Source organism: Cottoperca gobio, chromosome 17 (genome assembly GCF_900634415.1).
Source record: "Cottoperca gobio chromosome 17, fCotGob3.1, whole genome shotgun sequence".
NCBI classification, from domain to species: domain Eukaryota; kingdom Metazoa; phylum Chordata; class Actinopteri; order Perciformes; family Bovichtidae; genus Cottoperca; species Cottoperca gobio.
Window position 1 is genome coordinate 16,854,527 of NC_041371.1, and position 22,002 is coordinate 16,876,528.

The 22,002-nt window shown below is 40.1% G+C and overlaps 1 protein-coding gene across 1 annotated transcript in view; it reads right to left on the reverse strand.

Annotated features, from left to right (window-relative positions):
• pappa2 (pappalysin 2) overlaps positions 1-15,625 on the reverse strand; it is a 65,775-nt gene extending 50,150 nt beyond the window's left edge. Inside the window, exons 1-5 of the mRNA XM_029454132.1 lie at positions 14,674-15,625; positions 10,748-10,980; positions 9,611-9,838; positions 8,911-9,509; positions 837-985 (exon numbers count right to left, since the gene is read on the reverse strand). Of these exons, the coding sequence (XP_029309992.1) occupies positions 837-985; positions 8,911-9,509; positions 9,611-9,838; positions 10,748-10,980; positions 14,674-15,625 (2,161 nt within the window). The remainder of the gene's footprint in view (positions 1-836; positions 986-8,910; positions 9,510-9,610; positions 9,839-10,747; positions 10,981-14,673) is intronic.
• Positions 15,626-22,002: the final 6,377 nt, after the last annotated feature.

A 22,002-nucleotide genomic window follows, 5' to 3' on the forward strand; every position in this document is an offset into this window, starting at 1 on the left:
AAAACCTTGTTTAATAGTGCAGTTGTTTTGCTGTGTGAGCATTTTGGTAAAGTTGCATGCTTTGTTTTTAGACATAAATGTCTTGGGAAGACAACTGTATTTTACACATTTATTTTTTACAGGAACATGTGAATTCTTCCAGTTCGCCATTTTCTTAAAATGATAAATGCTTCCAGTGGAGGTATATCCAGCCCATGTGTCTCCTACTTTTGATTCCACTCACTAGTTTGTGCTAACACAAAAAAAAACAAAGTGCAAAAATAAATGAAGAACAGCTGGCTAGTTGGCATGGGTGTACAGAGCCTACGTTGGTCAAGTCAAGTCAATCTTATTTATATAGCCCAATATCACAAATGTGGCTCAGGGGGCTTTTACAATCTGTACAGCATAGGACACCCTCTGTCCTTTTCGAAAAACACTCAAAAACAAACCCTTTGAACTAGCCCACACTGACATTTGTTTGTTTGGTTGTTGTTGGGTTGATTAGCCTTTTCCAGTGGAAAGAGGTCTAATGATTGGAAGAGGAAAGAGGCAATGTGCCGGGAAAATCTCGGCCAGCGCCAATTGCTCTCCCAATCTCGTTTTGACATCGCCAAAGCAGGCAAAAAAGGATGAAGGGCAAGGGAAAAGATGAAGGGATGGATAAAAAAAGAAATTTACTGAGAAAGAGAAAAAGGATAAAAGAAAAAAGAAAATTATTACAAATCCGGTAGAGGAGAGAAGAAAGAGGAAGACAGAAAATTATGGAAAGATAGATAACAGTTTAAAATACAAATGGGAATTAAGACAAAAGTAAATGATGTGAAGATATGACATTTATGTATAATTTCACTTACCTTGGTGAGTAAGAGCCTCCTTTGCCCATGGCCAGGTTGCAGCTCCTGCCAACTCTTCACGCACTGAGTTGCTGGCAAAGAAAACATTGAGTGTGTCAGTGCCACTCAGGTGTAGCTCCTCCTTTAACTCTTTCACACTCATATAGGCCCTGCAGAAATTAAGAGAGAAAACATAAAAATATAAGATATAGAATTCTAATATCATACCATAAGCATTCAGAAAAGCACTGTAAACCGAGCAGAAAAAATTAACCGTGGTAAATTGTGGTTATGATGCTCCACGCTGCAATAGTAAAACCTTGTAGCAGCTCTAAACTTTGAGTGATGTGACCATGTGTACAATTTTAAAACACACTTTTTTGAGCTAAACTAAAGATGGTGGGCTTGTTAGACAGTGAGAACTTGCAGACCAGATATGTATCTACAGGCCTTTTGCTAGTTACGTTTAAAGTAAAATTAGCTACCTACAGTCATTAATCATAAAACGTAACATTATTCTAAAAGGTTTTGCGTCCTTATTACTAAACAGATAAGTGAAACAACAAACCAATTTCCAAAAACATTGGACAGGGGCACACACTTCAATATAACACCAGAAGTTGGAAGGGTTCAAGAGCATTTAGGATGTACTCAACCTAGCTTAGCACTGGTAGCGGAGAAAATTGCTAGCATATGAGGGGTGAGAAAAAAATGCTTTTTAACAGCTCCAAAACTCTTATTAACATGTATCTTGTTAACTAGCAAGCTAGCTACTAATACATCCAGAAATAACAGCTGTTTTTGCTTCAGATTTAGCTAGGAAAGCTACCAACTTCACAAACACGATAGGACAGCTGAGGTGCTGCCTGCAGTTGCTGCTGTAACTTAGTTAGCGGTTGTCGGTCACTCCGCTCCACTCCGCACAGTTAGCTTACCCACAGACATCAGTTTTCTTCTTGTACAGGCACACAGCCATGGTTTACTCACACAGGTGTTTTCACTTATGTTTCCTGAATAGACCTCTTTTCAGGACACTGTAGGCTATGCATGATAGACCGTTTATGCTAAGCTTAACTAACTAATTCAAAGAGAATAAATCTTCACATTTATCCCACAGAATGAAGGTAAGAAAGTATGAAAGAAGCATATTTTTCAAAATATTTATTCCTTTAAGCATGGAGATGATTGAAACATATTACATATTACACTCTCACATATTATTGTGAGAGTGAAGTTCGGAACGTGTATTCTTGGTGCAGGGCATCTCTTTAGCAGACGACAGTTTGCTTCAATCCATCAACATCTCTCTCTGCCCCGTATGTAGCTTCAAAATCATAATTGTTTGAATTGGTCAGGGTACTTCAAACCACTACCCCCCTGCAGCCCCCCACCCCCTACCTCTTTCTCTCTCTGACTGTGATAAATTACCCTGGAGGCACTTTGATGTGTGAAGCCGACTTTGTTTTTCCCTGGCTGCGGTGATGTCACATGTCATTTTTCTCCTTTGCTTTCATAGCTGGAAAGCTTTTACACCCATCACCGTTAAGCCTTACTTGGTCTGAGAGCCTTGCAGTGGGGTCTCACTGGCTGCCCAATGCACACATGCCAGAGACTTAAGGCTTTTAGCAGAGCCTCCTATGGTTTTTGGAGCACTACAACTGCTTGATGAAAAAAATAAAATCTGGCTGTGTATGGGATATGTGTGTATATGTGTGCAGCACTTCTTTGCATCTGTTTTATGTACAGGGTAATAAAAGTCAACAGTGCCAAGAGTATAGTGCTGGGTCACATCAGTTCATACTTAATACATATTCTTAACTGTATGAATCATACATAGTGTTGTTTATGAAGTCTTGTTTTATTTCATACCGCACATGCAAAGCTTTGGATTTAAGTGTTTTTTAATTATTATAACGTGCATTTCTCAAGCTTTTATGTAATTGATTAAGTTCAGCTGTGGGGCTAACTTTGTTAAAATTACTAAGCCATACTTTAATCTTTACCTCAGTCACTTCAAGTGTATTGGATGTTGATTTCTGAAAAATAAGTTAAGGTTTATACTTTTGATCACGCTAGGCTGTAGGGCTAAACTTATAAATATTACTTATATACTTTACTCTTAGAAGATTAAAAAGTGCTGGTTATTAGGTTTTTTTATTCAAAAATATCATTTATATAATTTCTCATTATAAATACTTCAGCTTTGGCTCTGTGCTGCTTACATTGTTCCAACAGCCTAAAGGATAGGCAGGTCAGGACAGGCAGAATCTCAGCTTTGAGCTGGGAAACATCTAGATGGATGAAAAAAACAGAGCAGTAATCCCCATTCTCCCATACACTATATTCAATTACGTGAGGCACTTTGTCTTTAAATTTGTCCAAAGGTGTTCCTCTGCAGCCAAGCATGTTTGTAATCCTCCCCCTAAACCAATCCCTCCATGAGTGCATGTGTTGTACAGTAAATAAACATGTATTATCTCTGGCACTTTGCCTGAATAAATTAGGTTTAAGATTTAAGATGCTTCAGGGAAACTTTGTTCTCAATACATTACTGAAGCTGAGTTCAACCGAGGCTGTGCGCAGTATCCATCAACGTAGGCTGTGCAATTACAAGTGACAGAGAGTTGACCACTAAAGAGTTGACACTTCAACTTCTGAGAGTCAGGATGCCTCAATGGAAGTCTAAGGCCAACCTGGCAAAAAAAATAAAATGGTTTTACATGATTTAAGTGAAAACCGTGGTTATGATTTAACAAAATTACCATTCAAACACTCTTTGAAGCAACAGCAGAGTCAACATAAGCACTGTCACAATGTAAAACTGTAGATACGCCTCCACTTTAAATACCATTGTATTTCAAGAATCAGAACACTGACTCTAAAATGATCACACCAACGGTAGTCAAACATTTTAATATATTATATACTTTACTATGCACTTCACTTTGTGCAATGTTACATGCTGAAATAAAGTCAATAAAGTATCTACAATCCAAACAGTTCGTCCTAAGGGCTTGATGAATGCAGTGCTTGGAGAAGATACCAGTCCTCACGGGTAATATATTAACAGTCACTTTCATTGCATGAGCGCAAAGTCCTTTGCTGCAGGCGCGTACTAGCACATACTGAGAACCAGTCACCCACAACAAGGTGTCCCACACTACACAGCATGTTTAGCATATTAAAATTATGTCCCGCATTTTGATTAGCGTCAGTTTTTTAAAAGGCAAACAACGGACGCTTTTCAAAAATCTGGCTTTTATCCAAAGGCTGTGAAGAAAGCACTGAAGGCTGTCATCACAGGGCTGTGTTTGATGTCATCATGTCAATCAAACTGCGTACACATGGGTCAAGTGCAGGTTGACCTGTCACTGTCTTTGCTACGCTATGCCCAACAGGGAAAATTGACAGTCACCACAAGTTATGACGATTTAGGTGGAATCTATTGGAAACTAGAAAAGAAAATGTGTAGCTACAATAAACACTTGGAAACTACTTATATGAAGCTGGTGGAAGGCGATTTCCTTTGTGGCCCACTGTATATGCGCAGTAGTTACTATGCATATACAGTGGGCCGCATAACAAGGAAGTAAACCCGGAGGCTAGAAAAAAAAAGCAATTCTCATTGGATTGAATAGGTTAAATACAGTTCTTATAACATCCATGGATCGATTGTGATATATTTTGAATCAACAATCATTCAGAAGTAGAGTTGCATTCACTGTTCTGGGAAACATTGCAGTTATGTTTTCATTAATGAATAAAACATGACCACAATAAAACTTAGGATTCACATTCACGTAAAGCATCAAACAAAGTTGGAACGAGATTGTTCTTTCAGGGGAGTTGCCTGGAGCTCTTTGCACACAAGTGCACTGTCCAGGATTTACAAACCATAAACTGTTAGCAAATCCTGGACATGTGTCTCAGCATAAATGAACATGATTTCCCCCACCACCCTATCCCCACCCTATCCCCACCCTATCTCCACCCTTCTCTCTCTCTCTCTCTCTCTCTCTCTCTCTCTCTCTCTCTCTCTCTCTCTCTCTCTCTCTGTCCATCTTTACCCTTCCCGCTCCCTTTTCTTTATTGTAATGCCAGAATATGCAGTGTACCTGGCCATCGCTTTGGAACTGGCTCTCAACAACAAATTTGTGTCGTGACAGCAGCTGGCTTGAAAAACCTCTGGCCCTGTACTGGCCAGCAGCAGCTGCACACATAGAGGGTCCCACAATCGGAATACCTGGCCAAGAGCTCAGAGAGAAGGGGGGGATATCAAAAACCCAGATCCCAAACATAAAAATGGTTCAGTGCTTTACAAATGCCAGCAAAATGTCATCCTGACATTAATTTTCTCTCTGCCTGTCAAAGTGGCGAGTTGGGATCCAGACACACATATGCATGCAGGCATGTCGAAGCATTCACACACATAAGGATTTTCAACAAGCTAGGGTCAGGACCTTTCCAGAAGACCTACACTACTGTAAGTCCACTGAGCCCAGTTTTACTACACTCTGGTCTCCTGTGTATTGGCTGTTCATGTTGTTTTTAGTGGGGGGGGGGGGGGGTCAGGAGCTTATAGACAGGAACTCTGGCAAGATTCACTGAAGGACTTACATCACTGCGTAGAAGTACACACACACACTGTGACTTTTGAGCTTTGCTTTCAAAATCTGAAAAGCAGAGGCCTTATTTATGGAAGTATCTCATGCAAAAACATTGCACACAAAACCAGATCAAATCCAGAGCCATGATTTATGAAAGCGTTCTCACATCAAAATCAACACATTACATTGATCTCTCCAACTCTGTCATATATCAAACTAAAACGGATTCCAGTTATTACCCAAAGGTAAGTGTGGTGGATATATTATTTATATTTGTTCTTCGGAATATTCTTTACAATAACCATCAAATTAAATCTAGAATAAATCACGGAGCATTTTATATAATTGAGGCCAAAACGACCAGACCCATGTTTGTGCAAAACAACAGAGCAGAGTGCTGTCTGCGGTCCAACTTTTTTCATTAGTGTCCATCTCAGGGTGAGCAGAGGGAACATCTGACCATAACAAGTACCAAACCTATTTTCTTCCTGTCTGTCTCATGGTGTCTATCCCACTAATCTCATGACAAGATAAGGCATAAATTAGAGACCACACACATGCAAGCCAACTTTGTAATTTCACTTTTACCTAATTTAATCCTGTGTCCTCCAGAGAGAGTCAAACCAAGCACCAGGTTCTTTTCCAGCAACAGCCTCTTCCGCATTAACACAGCTGCTCAAACCCGCACTTGGAAGCTACACAGTACAAGCACAGTCTCCTACTGCTGGCCTTTTGGAGCTGTCCAGTTCAACTTGTCTTCTTCTGTTAACCATTGAAACAGTTGGAGGTCAAGTGCTTTGCTCAAATGCACCTTTTGTTGTGGCTAAGGAAAGTGAAAAAGCTACGGAAATCATCAAGGTTACTTCAAGAATTTAAGCTGTTGATCTTCTAGTCAAAACCTTTCGGATGTTGCTACTACGTCAGCGAAAGGTAGAAACAGCCATAAAAGGGATCCTAAGAAATGGAGGTGACTGGGGCCCCTCTTACGTCTTCATTTCATCTTTTTCTCCTGGAGAAAATAAACATAGCAATGTAGCATTTGGTTGTACTACCATCTACTTAATAGAAGAAAATAGGGTGCTGCTGGAACTGTGATGTAATTTTGAGCTACGCTACCCAAACGATTCTGGGAATGTAGTTAAATCAGTAGCATCACTACTCCCCACTGCCACAAACAACATAGCCAAATTGTATTTCAACTAGTTCAAGTTTGTATAACCCAACAGTCATTTATATACTCATTTTTATTTGAAACTGTAACTTGGACATGGTCATTGGTACCAGTTCCTGATTGGTCAGAACAAAAATATCAATAAGCATTTGTTGGTATAGTGATCAATAATTAATTTGACAGTAGGCATTTCCTCATCTTACATAAAATGTTTCCATGTGTCAAGCCATCTGCCAATCGTAACGCGTGAGCATGTGTAAAGTTTTGTGTGTCATTTATTCATAGTTCAGCGACGGTCAGTCATTTCTAAAAGAATGTGATGAAGTGAACAGAATCACTTCAACACAACAGTTTTCTGCCTCTCATAGCACCATGTTGCCTTCACTTTCTTTTGTTTGCTAATAATAAACATGATTAGAAACTAAAGGAATCAGAAGTTAGTCTGGAATTAAATGCCAAAGTTTTCATTTGTTTGTCATTTTAAATCATCTGTTGTATTTGCTTCAGAAACTATGAAAAACTGGATTTTGTTATACCAATTGGAAGTCAACTTAATGTTCTACATTATTTTATGCCTTTGTTACAAAGTAAGACATGCATATGTTGTTAATTATAAGTATTACATATGTTGTGCAGATTATTAAAATGGCTTTTTTAATAAGCATGAAATCCTTGAGATACAGTACATTATTATGTACACCTATTGAGTCTCTTATTGAAGATAGAAAACTTTGTATCTTTGCTTTAGTTGGAAGGTTAGGATTTGGATTATGGCTGGATTGTAATAGATCCTGTAAATTGGTAGAAAGTGGTCCATTTGACCAAAGTATAAATGGAAAAAATTGCTTTTCTATTGGTTTAAAAAACATTACTACATCCTTGTGTTAAGCTGTCACACTCTGTCAAATCTGGACATCAAGCACTAAATCGTTTTAAAAAATAGCTTCAGTTCCCATGTTCTGTTTCCCAGTGGCCTAGTGTAAAGCTTGTGGTTACAATTTGGATTAAGGATGGGGTCTTTAAGAGCCTGGGCCGACGACTCCATGGCGAGACTTCATGCAAGCTATTTGGAACTCTGCATGAGCCTGTCTGTCAGACCAAATGGAAGGCAGCGGGCTGCCGCTCGAGTTGTTTAGTAAAAATATGTGTGTACTTTGGCCTCTTCACCCACCATCCCCACTTCACAGAGCTCTCTCTAAAACCACTGGGGAAAGTGAGAGTACCAATTTGTTGTTGTTGTTGAGCTGTTCATTGGACATCCCTGCTGAAGCACAATCCAGCGTGCTAAGGCAGATATTCACCTCATGGGGAGAAATTAGTGGCCATTTATGCTCAGAGACTTCTTGCCTCTGGAAAAACATGTTGTCCTCACTGGCTGAAATATGTATCCTCCCAGTGCTTTCTCCATTATGTGTCTCTAACAATATAACCTTTTACATTTTCCTCCTGGCTTAATATACATTCATCACTACACTGCATATTCAATCAAATGTTTGTGACAAGCAACAAACTCTTCCTGAAAACAATTAACGTAAAATGCTCTAACACAGTACTACTGATTGGTCAGAGAGAATTGTAACTCAAATCATCAATTGCGCGACAGGGGACATCCTAAACAAATCTGCCATTTTAAGCTAAGCTATGATTAATAGAGACCGCAATATTTTAAGTCATTCTACCCAGATTGAGCCTACATTGAGGGGGTACTATCTGCAGTGTAAAACAAAACCGAGAAAAGTGCCTAGTAGCATAAACGAGTCAGTCGAGCCGAGCCGTACCATGCAGTGTAAAATTCGACATAATAAGACCCTGTCAACTAATATGTCTTCTCCCTTCATGGACAAAGATGATTATTGCTATTTTAATTCCACCTTTGATACTGAAATTCTTTAAATAGAATAATAATTACAATTTATATTACCATAAATTCTCAAATAGAGGCTTGCTCCCATATTTACATCAAGGGCAAAGAGAACTAGGCCTTTATTCCTAATATCCCTCGTTCTTGATAAATGCAAAGTCAACTTTTTTTTAAATTCAGTAAAATGGAAATTCCACAGCATTAATACTGTGAGTACAACAGCATTGTAATGTCACATCCACCACTCTTCTGCTGGGTTTCTTTTCTCCAACATAAATATTGTTTTAATTCAAAAAAGGTTAATATTATGCCATTTTTTTTGGAGTCACAGCTAACCTAAGTACTGCTGCTGAAACTCAAACACATAATCCCTTCCTCTCCTAATTGGCTCTGAATGTGAGAAATCTGCAGGAATGGTTAAGTTTCAATAAAAATGTTGAGCTTTTGGAATCTTACCTGTCAGGGGACTCAGGATCGAAGCAGGTCTTGAGGACGTCGGTGACCTCCGGGTCACAGCAGTCTCCATCATCGTAGTCATAGTGTATACTGTTGCACTCCATGTTACAATATCCATCCTGTCTCTTCCAGTTGTAGCAGGGCCCCATTCTAAGGCAGTCCCCTCCATCGTGGCCTGTCCTTGGGTGGTCGCACTCAGGGTCACATTGGCGGTTCCCAATCTTGCCAATTCGACAGTTGCTGAGGATAAACCGTTGTCTGAAGCTGGAGTTTCTGGCAGTGTGCACACTCAGATCCAGGGTGATGTTGTAAGGGTGAAAGGCCTCAGTTAGAGCCTGGTGCTGGAGCTGGATCTGGGCTTCCGACACAGTGGGGTTTCCACCATCGTCATTGCAGAGGTTGACGATCTGGTAGCGAACTTGCTTGGTGGCACGGAGCTGCCAGTTGTCGTTGTAGCCAAAGATGATGTCGGTGTTGTCGCAGGCTGTCAGGCCACAGGGTGGCGGCAGGAACGAGGAGACAAGTTCTTGTTCAGGGACAGGAGTGGTAAGGATGGCCGGATGGTGGCCAAATTTGTATGGAGTCCATAGCTGTTCCACCTCAAAGTACAAAGCAAAATATATTCATTTTAGTACTATATCCAAACCAAAGTAATGCCGTATAATAACTGAAAGTTTAGAAATTTAATATAGTCAGTTACATTAGTGAAGTCAGCCCACATCGCCATGAGTGGCTCGCTTTTGTCAATTTGAAGTGGCCGCTTCAGCAGGTCCTCATGAGAGCGGACATAGCCCCACAAGACCACACCCCCTATATGGCCCCTGAAGCTGGGTCCCTGATCCGATTGGCTACTGCCGAGGAAGAGGGTTCTGCACGTCTTCATAAAGGGACTGTAGAGATTCCCCGACTGGAGACTGCTCTCTCCAACCTGAGAGGAAAACCAGAGGAGAAACGACAGCCGAAGGGGAGAGAAAGGGAAGAAAACAAATGTCTCTCCATTTCATTGTGTTATGAACATAATATATGATTTATGGTATAATCCAAAGACAATTTCCTCATTTTATTGGACTTTTTAAAAAGGACATATTAGCATTTAGGGTTTACAGCTGCTGTTATGGCAATGTCACTTGAGAAGCTCTCCATCTGGTTGTCAACATAGTTAAGGCATAAATATTCACTCTATTCCATAAATGTTCTGATTGGCTGACACTACAATAGCATGCACATGTCCTGTCCAAAAAAACACTGCTTGCATGTGAATATTATGATGCATTGATGGGACGGTTCAAACACCAGATTTGTAACTCAAAATAAAATTATTGATAGGTCGAGGATGGCCCAATGAGAAACTAGGAGAGGCTCTCACTCTGTCCTACTACCTTTGTCTGCAACTGGCATTAATACAATTGGATGAAAAATATGCCGTATCATCTAAACAACAATGGTCATTGAAAACAGTTTGACAAAACAATCCCAACTCAAGGTCCACTTACTAGTTTTTCCTAAGCTTTCAGCCATATCACACTGACTTCATCACATGGTGTTTGCTCAGTTGTCATGAAGATGGGTCTGTTCTCACGCGAGCTCAGTAGCTGTGATGATTACATCCAATGGTGCTTTTAGGCTAAGCATGAAATACCATTATTGAACTTGGAAATAGATGAAGACCATGTAATATGGGTGGAAGGTCCAGACCAGAGAAAGCTAGTAAGTGGACCTTGAGTTGGAATAGTTTTTTCAAAATACTACCATTGTATTTCAGTGATCAACGAGTTGAAAGTGAACAGGTAAATGACCAAACTCAACCAAAGTTAAACCATGCACTAAAACCACACACCTTAGCTCCATCAACATACAGGGTCATGTTGAGGCCGTTGTAAGTGGCCATCAGGTGAGTCCAGGCATTGGCTCGGTACCGCTGGTGGCTATAGACAGTGGTGGATTTTACGGCTCGGTCTGTGCGAAGAGTGAAGTAAAACCGTGCATCTTTAGCGCCGGCAGGTTCCACAGTGCGAACGCCTACCGACCAGCCCTTCTCACTCAGTGAATGGGAACAGTTGTCAAATACACCTATGGCAAAGGGGGAATGGGAGAAGTGGCAAATTTACAAAAAGCACATTGACCTCAAATAAATAAACACACAAACAAGCAATCTTTCCAAGTGATTGCAGTCTAGGGGACATGGGACACCGAACACCAGAGAAAGAGAGGCTGAGACACACAGATAGAGAGAGTAGAGCATAGACAGACCCAGAGACAGTGGGAGAGAACAGAGAAAGAGGACGGAGGTATTTCACTCAGCCAGGGAAAGGCCCTGATGTTTCCATCTGCTGTTGCAACAGACACACACAGATCCACATCTGCTCCCCAGATGTGTAACACTGGGACAGCGAAGGGTCAGGGAACCCCTTCACCCTCCTTAACGCTGTACTGTATGTGCATGTGTATATGTTTACATGTATATGGGTGCGTGAGTGTGTAAAGTTGGCAACTGTAGCAAAAATACCCCTTCAGAGGTGAGCTAGTTGCATGTTTAAGCATTAAATTCAGTTAGAGAAAGCAATGATTAGGAGGCTATACAGGAGCTTTGCCACGTGAATTAGATTATACTGTACGACCAAATGTAATTACACAAATACATCAATATTTATCAATCTACGCATATTTACTGTAGAGATTTTCCTAATGACAAATTTCCCTGACTAGTCGACTAGTATAAATGTAAGAAAACTGTCAGAATTGAGCACAATATAATCTATAAGGTTAAGCATTGTCAAAATAAATATTGCTTGTATTATAAGAGCCATTTGAAAGCATTTACATACATTACATTGCCAAATATGTATCACAATTTCATTTTTTCTGGGAAATATGTTGAATTGCTTACAGCATACAGTGTGCTGTATGTGTATTTAATGGCACACAACAGGAGGGTGTGGTTTGAACCAAACCAAAAACGTTGTATCTGTTTCATGCAAAAGCAGATGGTCATGGTGAAAAAGTACTGCCAAAAACAGACAACATTGTGTTTGCAAAAGGAAACAACAGAGTTTATGGGAAATATTGTCTTTATGTTGTGAGACATTTGCACTACCACAAATATTAGTTTACCATTCATCTCCACCCTGATCTCAATTAGGGACTAATGTTTTAAAGGGGCATTCCATTTTTGGGGGGCCACTTCAGGGCAGCCGAACTAGCCGAAAACACAACATTGACATAACATCACCTTCTAAAGTTGTAATGGTGAACGTGTTAGCAAACAACTTGCTATTTACACATTCAGCAGACAGGGAGCAACATTAGCATTCACTTGGCCTCATGCTTCTTGCAATACAAGTCCAATATTCACTTTCCTTTTGCTCTGTTTCAGTTTCCACTAACTCCTGAGGGAAATAGAGAAAAGCAGCAAATATTTCTCTTTGAGAGGCTGAAAATCTATTTAATGATTAATCGATTATCAAATAGTTGGCGATTATTTTTCTGTTGATTGACTAATCAATTAGTGAACTATTCACTGCAGTTATAAAGTTAAAGACTCAAAGATGTTATATTTGACAAGGCCTGTTTTTAATACATAAAACAGATTTGAATTCTCAGAGAAGAAAAATATGAGGTGGTCTACAGTAAGGCAGGATGTCAAACTTTTTTAACCTATCTTCCAAATTTGAAAATCAAATCCGGTTTTAAGATCAAAGTCATTTGTTTTTTTAGAACTGTTTTTTTATAATTAATTATTAATGAATTTTTTCAATATTAACCATGTATTGCACTCTTGTTAAATTTGGTAGAAACATGCCAATATATTGACCAATACTGGTTATTATTACACACCAATACCATAAGTTAACACAATAGCATTGGTATAAATGTTGGCCAAAATACAGTACAATAATTAAACCCTACTGCTAAAGAAATTAAGAATTACTGTCATTGTTACATTATTTGTCGAGGAGCGCACTCCGGACTCTCAACATTTTACAACACATGCAGTAACATGAAAATAAAGGATGCAATGTACCAACAAATACATTTGTAAGATATTCACTGACCATTAGAAGTCAAACCACTGTCAATGTCATGTCTAGCAGAAACAATGGGAGTTTGTTTTTCACTGTATTTGTCAGATTTCTTCAGGACACTACAAAGAGAAAGGCCCATGCCACAAAATGCCGCCCTCACATAAGGAAGCAATGAGGGGAAAAAAGTTGAGTAATGGACTCAGATCTTTGATCAGAGTAAATGTGAGCGGACATAACAGTTTGTGGTCTCCCTCACTATCTGGACAGCTGCAGTGCTGAACCGTAGCACTTTTATCCTCTTCAGTTTGTTTGATAGTATGTGTTGTCCTGTCAAATGGGCAGCTTTTCAAACGTAGCATTCATTCTTGATGTTGGAAAAACAAATTGTTAAATGAAGGTTTCATATGATCAATGTGTCTGCAGTCACTGCTGAGAGAGACTGAATGGGAATTTTTACAGTTACATTACCAGGTAATTATTAAGAATCTGCGTCAAGAATGAAAGTACAATTTAATGTGTTGTGTCAAAAACTGCCTTGAAGAATAATGCTATTATCATCAGATAACTCACTACAGATTATTGTGGAAGTTATTAGCTTAGTCTTCTAATACATGATCGCCTGTATTTATCACCTGGCTCTTTGTTCAGTGGCCATTTATCTTGTTTCTTAATGCTCAACACATACATTAATACCGATTTATCTGCAATGAGGTAATATCAGCTGATTTATAACTCAGAAGTTCTCCTGTACTCCTGAGCAAAAATGGACCATGAAATGTTTTCCAGAGCCCAAAGTGACCTTAAAAACTCTTGATTTATCCCCGTACAGTCCAAAACCCAAACATAAATTGACAATCATATAAAAATGAGAACATTCTCACATTTGAGAGACTAAAACCAGAGAATGTTTGGCAGTGTTGGATGATAAATTACTTACATGATTAATTAATGATCAAAAATGGTGATTCATCTTCTGTCAGTTAACTAAGTGATTAATCATCTAGTTGTTTCAGCGCTCATAACGTCATCATGTATTCCCGATCACTGTGATTTCTGTCACCACTGTCATCGTGTCTGCAGTAGAAACCAGGAGTAAACCCTGGATTAACTCTGTTTGACCTTTGTCTTGAAAAGCAGCCTCCTGAGACCTGTAACTTCTTCTTGGAAACCATGTAACACAAACTTCACACAGAGCAAGAGATTGCTGTTAAAAAAGGAAACCCAAATGCTATAGGGTTACTAGATATAGTATAGCTGTCACAAGCTATTTGCTAACGGCATTCAGCACTATAATGTGTCGGACTGAAATCTGGGCTACTTAAACAGAGTGGGAGAAAACAAGGAGGAAGCAGAAAAAAGGTTGGACACTGACAGGAGGATGATATAAGTATCCTGAAAGAGATACACAAGCAGAATGACCAGGCAGAGAGTCAGATCTAGAGCTCGAGACCAATAAGTTCTCAGACTGGGACAGAGTTATTAGAGAAAGAATAATGAATGAATATATCACCCCATTACTGTCATAGATATAGTTGCTTCTGATGTAGGGGAGCAAGTATAACGTTGCATAAAATGGAAATGCTAAAGTAAAGTAGGCCTACAAGTAGCCTACCTTGAATTTTTAGGATACTTAAGTAGGCTACAGTATGAGTATTTGAGTACCTGTGGGCTACTTAGTTACTACATTCCACCACTGCCTACATCAGTGCTTATGATGCAGATATGATGACTTTTCACCCACCTGCTATGACCGCAGGGTTGCTCTGCCCTCCCTCAGGATTCACCCACAGCTCCAGACTGAATGTGGCCCTCGGCAGCTCCACCCCTGCATCCGGCTTCACCTTCAGCTGCTCTCGACGCCCGCTGAAGTACAGCGCAGTCATCCAGGAAGGGGGCACCGTGGGCACAGGACTCCCCCAGGGAGAGGCGCTCCCGACCGGCAGTCTTGCAGGCTGTTCCGCCTTCTCCACCTCCCCCGAGTAGTCCTCGGTACTGTCTTCCAGGGTCCCGGTCGAGGACTGCTGGTCATCTTCCTGCTGCAGCCTGGAGAGGACCTGGAGCCCCCTGGAATCTGTTGAGCTGTCGGGCTGTGAAACTTTCTCCCAACTGGTATTGACATCTTCCTCGTACGGAAACGTACTGTCGACGCTGCGCTTGAACCTTGAGCGTGAGCTGCGTGACGACTGCGCGGAGGAGACGGTCTGCCCGGTGTCTTTAAGCAAAGACTTCCCGGGCTGCTGTGTGGTGTTTTCACTGACATAAGTCTCTCTCTTGTCGTTTGTGGAGCGTTTCTCAAAGAGCCGCCCGGGAACCGTGACATATCCGTCCCCCGCTCCCACCGCCACACCCTCCCCCGCCGGAACGACCCGCTGCACCCCGGTGTCAAACCTGCATCCTCCTGCACAAACCGCAGGAGCGCTCTTAACAGTGTACAGCTCTCTCCGGCTCGTGTGCGTCATCGGACGGGCCGCTGGAGGGCGGTGTTGGGATGGGGAGAGGGAGCGGGGTTGCCGCAGGGACCTCCAGACGCCGGAGACGGTGCAGGGTTCACCTGCTAGCCTGGAGAGCTCACGGTCTGCCCGCCGGGCCATGGCGCGTTTGTACCGGCTGAGTGCTTCGGAGCGAACCGGGCTGAGGAGCCATGTGTTAGTGATGAGGACGAGGAAGATAGCCAGTAGTCTGATCCACAACATTGTCTCAGATTAGGGAAGGTAATTGGCGGGGAATTAAAATTAATTTATGTTGGTAAAGAAATTAGGGGAATAATCATATATAAACTATCAGTGCATTCCAAAGGGATCAATTAATAAAGAGGATGTCACATTATTGGACCTATTGCATATTGTGGTTCTTGGTATATGTTTGGTATTAATTTTGAATAAAGTAGACGTTTAACAGAGTCACCGAAAACAATCAAATCTTCAGTAAAGTTATTCTAAATCCTGCAGCTTCAACACACTCCTGCACTTTGCACGGACCTTTAGAGTCGAAGATGTGCCTCCTTTCCATTCGTGTCTTCGGTAAAATATCTGTAGTCTCTGCCACTTAACTTTCTGTTTACAGGTAGAAAAAAATCAAACCAGTTCTGTCTGTGTTTCAGTAAGCCTATGAGTTAAAGAAAATACTTTTAAACGTCCCCAGGCTGATTTGAAATTTGAAATCAACAGAAACAAAATGTATTACCTAGCAGGACATATCTCAATTTCACGAATAAATCAGGCGAAATCAGATCATTTCACTCGAAACTGACTTTGCACAAAGCCTCTTTTTTTACCTGACCACTGCAGCATCATTTAGTGCGTCCTGATCCAAAATATGGCTGCAAGGTGAATCAGAGTAATGAAAAAAAGAAAGACAAAGTCACTCCAAACTCAATGCAAAGTGCCAGCCTTAAAAAAAAGAAGCTATCCTACTTGTTGAGCAGAAGCTTTCCTATAATTTCTCAGAGAAGGGACAACAATATTAGTCCATTAAATCGTGGTTCGGCGTCTACGCGTCAGCTCCTCTCGGTTTTGTTGTGCATCTGTGTGCGCTTCAGAGAGTGACTTGCTGCTCCTCTGCACCGGTCCATGCAGTCGTAGTAATATCCTCCTCCATCTCTCTCTCTCTCTCTCTCTCTCTCTCTCTCTCTCTCTCTCTCTCTCTCTCTCTCTCGTCCAAAGGTTTTTTTTATTATCAGGGAGCCCCTGCCCGCCCTTACATCACCGGTAGGGGAAGTGCGGTGGAGGTGGTGGAGGGAGGGAATGGGGGAGGGGGGGAGGGCTCACACTTATGTTTTACAAGGGAAATCCTCTCCTCTCCTCACTCCCCTGCCCAGTCCTGTGCTGTATTTCCCCCTGTTGCAGAGGGGCAACACAGGAAAGAGGCTGTAAACTGTATATATATTATTCTTGTCCTGATCTCATCTCATCTCTATCCATCCACCTCCAGCGGTGGAAGAATAATTCAGATCGTTTACTTAAGTAAAAGTAGCAGTACAAGAGTATAAAAACATATTGAAATGTACTTATCAAATGTTACTTTAGTTTACATTCAACACATGTGATGCAGTTTGTTAAAATATATGCACTGCTATAGATTAAAGTACCCACTAAACAGAATAAAGAAAATGAGCTCCACCTCAACCCACTACAGCTATATATAAAAAAATCCATGTATACATGAATGCATCAGCTACGTCTGAATTGTAGTAAAACAGAAGTATAAAGTACCAAGAAATGGAAATACTCATGTAAAGTACAAGTACATCAAAATTGTATCGAAGTACATTACTTCAGTAAATGTACTTAGTCCACCACAGTGCATCAGTATTAGTATAATAATATACAAAAAATATTATATGTTTTAACTTTCATACTTTAAGTACATTTGATGTACTTTTACTTAATTGACATTTTCAGTGCAGGAGTTTATCTACTTTTACTTAAATAAAAGATTTGAGTACTTCAACCACTGGCAAAATGTTGTAAAGCAGAATTGTACATATAATATTGTAAGTAATGTTAGTATCAAATGTAAAAGTAAACTACAGAAAATCGCCCCTGTCAGTGTTTGTTTTTTATTTATTTTTAAATGATTTATGTGTAAGCAGCATTTTCCTGTAGTATCTGGTTGGTGTTACTTTCTGGTAGTTAAATCTATAATAATGCATCATAGTTCATCATTGGTTTTAGGTGTAAAATCTGAATATAGAAAGTAGATATGAAATAGATAAAGTGAAGTAAAAAGCACAATATTTGCCACTGAAATGTGGTGACGTATAGGTCGAAACAGTTTTTGGAAAAACATAAAAATCAGTTCAGTGCTCGAGTAAAAGTTACTTTCCACCACTGTACCACGTCTTCTTAATGGGAGGCTTTACTGTAGACCTGGCAACGAACGAATGATGGTAGAGGTGGCTGACACACACACACACACACACACACACACACACACACACACACACACACACACACACACACACACACACACACACACAGGTTGAGATTTTAAGTAACCCTCCTTCCCTCTCCCCTCTTCCACCCGGTTTCTCTTTTTCTCTTCCTTTTACTCCCTCCCGCTTCTCTTGATCTAACTATCTCACTCACTCATGCTCTGGCACCCTTCAGTGTTACAATACGGACAGGCACAACATCTGTCTTACACATGAAAAGGGTTTTTTCTGAGCTTTTTCATCATCCAAATATGCTACCTGTTTTGTGCCGAACTCTTCTGCTCGCGTGGCCCAAGCTGGGGCTGACAAAAGAGAGAGAGGAAGCTTCGGGTGGGGGGAATAAAAGTAGGGGAGATATAAGGAGAACTATATGGAGAGATATTATATAGTAATGGCTAAATTAAACGTGAAAATACAAGAAATCTGATTTGTAATTCTTCTATTAGCTGTAAACAAATACAAAAACAATAATATATAATATATAAATATATGTTTGAGTATTCAAACACATACCATAGATTAATTACAATATCATTCTCTTAAAGGATTGTTATACTGTTTGACAAAAGGTCTTTATGTTTTCTAGAGCTTTCAACCAATATGTTCTCCCCCGCTGTAGACGACTGGGCGAAGTGGTTGAAAGCTCCCAAAAAAGCAAATAAGTGGACCTTGAGTTATGTTTTTATTTATAGCAAACTAACATTTCCGAGGTCTAAATATTTTTCTATTAAAGAAGTGTTTGTCTGTTTCTAAACATTCTGTGATCTCACAGTCAGTAACAGTCTGTATGTCCCTCAGGGTCACATAGCACCATGCTCTTTGAATTTGAATTTGATTGGAAAAAGAAGGCTCAAAAGAGGTGACTCTGCAGAGCACAATGTAAGTGAATGAAAGTAATGTCCACACTGTTTCTCTCTTCAGGGCGAAACTGTGTTTTTGTATCCCATCATACGTATATGGAGTAATATGTTGACAAAAAAAAGAGCTTTTGGCAACTTGTGCAGGCCCTCCTAACTCAAAAGACAGGTGTACTTACTGAGATGTTTCCAGACACGGCAAAGAAGTTCTATACTGATCTTGGAAGTGCTTAAAAACTTGATAGCTTCAATATACTGTCAGCTGTTTGTAGATATTTGTATTTTAGCTTGTGGATATGGTACGTGTTGGTGATAGCCTAGTGGTCTAGTGGTACACCTTCCAAACAAATCACTAGAAGGTCGGGAGTTCAATGCCAGGCTGCCACCATTGTACCCGTGAGCAAGGTACACTGAGTTGCTCCAGGCGGACTGTCCCTGTACTTAGTTCAATGTAAGTCTCACTGGATAAGAAAGTCTGCTAAATGACCTGTAATGTAATGTAATATTTTAAAGTGTCCATCCTAATGCAATTGTATTGATGCTTATGACATTCATGTATTAAATCATGGTGAATTCACTCATTATTTACCATCTAAGAGATCATTTTTAAATAACAGTGGCTACCGTAGACGGCTGTTGCTGTTCCACACCTTCTGAAATGTTGCCCCTTCTTCTCCCCCAGATCCCACTATTTTTGTCAGGCTCAATTTGAAAACAGAGCCCTGGCTCGAGGCTGGAGATGGAGATGGAAGAGGAGGCTGCTGGCAGTTATGGCAGGGGCCCCCGAAGGGGCAAAAACGGTTCCTAAAGAGTGGGAGGCAGGAATTCCACAATCCTAGCCTGACTGACTGAGAGGGATCTGCCTGCGAAACATTCAGCTTTTTCTGCTGGCAAAGTGCCCTTTGAAATCCAGCTGCAACTGTGTTGGAAGAGAAGAAAAAAAGAAACAAGAGAAATAGGAGGGGTGGCTTTTAGAGAAAGCAACAAAAAAGGGAGGGAAAGGGAGGATGAAGGAGAAGAGAACGAGAGGAAGAGAGCAACAGAGGGGTGGGCAGTGTGTGTGAGAGAGTCTGAATGAGCGTGCTCCACCGGGGCCTCACCCCCCGCTGTAAGGGACCTCCACAGATTATCCTTCATCTGAGTTTGTCGGTCTTGACCTCACCGACCCTGAGGCCCGCTCTCTGTCTTCCCCTCTCTCTCTCTCGCTCTCTCTCTTTCACACACACACTTTCCCCCACTCACTCACTCACTCACTCCACACACCCTCATTATTTTCTCCGTGTCACTCACTCTTTCTCTCTTACGTCTTTGCCGCTCACTAACCTTCCAACGCAACAACACTGCTGACCCTCCACCACTGCCACATTCCCCAAACACACACACACACACACAACCTGGTTCCTCATGCAAAAGAGGGGGACCCGATGGGAGAAAAGCCAGGCTGATGTGCAGGACAAATGAGGAGGGGAAGAAAGAAGAAAAGGGGCAAGCTTTTCACCACCACTGGTATAAAATAAAAAGAGGGGAGGGAGAGGGATTGAGGGGGACAAATGCAACACGGTGTAGATACAGTACTGCAGGTGTTTGGCTCAAAGGGTCTTATTCAGAGTCAGTTGTTGCATGTAGTATTTATAAAGTGTTCAAATCATTGGATAAAACTGATATTTGTATCTGACACAATAATATTATATGGAAAGATGTGTAAAAAACCCAGTACAGACAAAGTACTCAGATCTTTTGTGTAGGTAAAAGTAGTAATACTACGGTGTAGAAAAACTCTGTTACAAGTTAAAAGCTTAAGTAAAAGTACAAACGTTGTAGCATTAAAATAAATTCCATTTCAGATTAATATATGTTTTACTATTGGATTATAATTATTGATGCATTCATTTGTTTATCACTTTAATGTTGCAGCTGGTAAAGGAGGAGATTTATTTCCCTTTTTCTTTTTTACTATATATAGCTTGTACATTTCACCAATTGATCAATAAAGTATTATGTTAATTTATTATAATACATGATCAATTATTTGTTGATTATATATTGTATTATTAATCTGAATCTTCAAAGTAACTAAAGTTATAAAATAAATAGTAATGGTGTAAAAAGTACAATATTTCCCTATTGTAGTGGAGTAGAAGAATAAAGTAGCAGAAAATAGAAAAGTAAAGTACAAGTACAAAAATGTACTTAATTATAGCACTTGAGTAAATGTACTTGGTTACTGTCCACCACTAAAAAAAACATATTTCCCAAGTTGTAGCTTTAATATGTTATATGTTATGTTATATAATTAGACTGAAAGATATTCCTGATGTAAGCACACTAACTTTCTTTCTTTACCTTTTTTTTTGTCACATATTAAATTGAACCCAGCATGATTGACCTATGCAGCAGAGAGAAAGACATCTTACTATACACGGTGGTCCTTTTTAGGGAAATTAATTTACTCTTCGGTGTATCCAGTAATTTTCCCCTTGCTAAAAAACTTAAACACATCCTAACTGAGCTCCTTAATGATCCATATAAACTTCTTCCACAAACAAAAATATGGGAAAATCCATGTTGTGCGTGCCTACATGGAGGATCCCTTATTTGTCCACGTGGAGGTAAAAATGGAAAAGCAAGTAGCAGGCTGGATAAACTGTGAGCGTGAATACGTTACTGCTCCTTAGGTTTTATTTGCAGAGCTGCAGGTGGATGCTTGGATGACATGACACTGTTTTTCTTGGCTCGGGTGCTGGCTACGCTTTGTGGATGTGACCTACCTGCTTGTTTTTCATGTAAAGGCAATATTATCTGGAAAACAAATGACAAACATGAGGAGACACTCTGTATTTCTATGGTAGACTGAAATCTTTATAATATTCCAAAAGGAACTTGTGTGTCTGTCTGTGCTCAATGTGCTTTAAGGATTTGACCTCCTGAGGTATAATTATAATGTTCCAATAATCTTCTGAGAGGGACTTGTCATTTTTAGCCTCTGAGGGGTCATGAGAATAAGAATCCGATTTATTGCCAAGTAGGTTTTCACATACAAGGAATTTGCTTTAAAGTGTTGGTGCATAACATAAATAAAATAAAATAATATGTACAATAAAACATAAATAAAGAAGAAAATAAAAATATGAAAATAATAAAATACTAGAAATATACAATACAATTTAGATTAAAAAAACGTAAGAGCTGTACCATTTTAGAAGTGGTTGTGTTGAGCAGAAATGTTCCATTGATATAACATAACATATTGTATTTCTAATAGAGCTTTGGAGTTATGAAG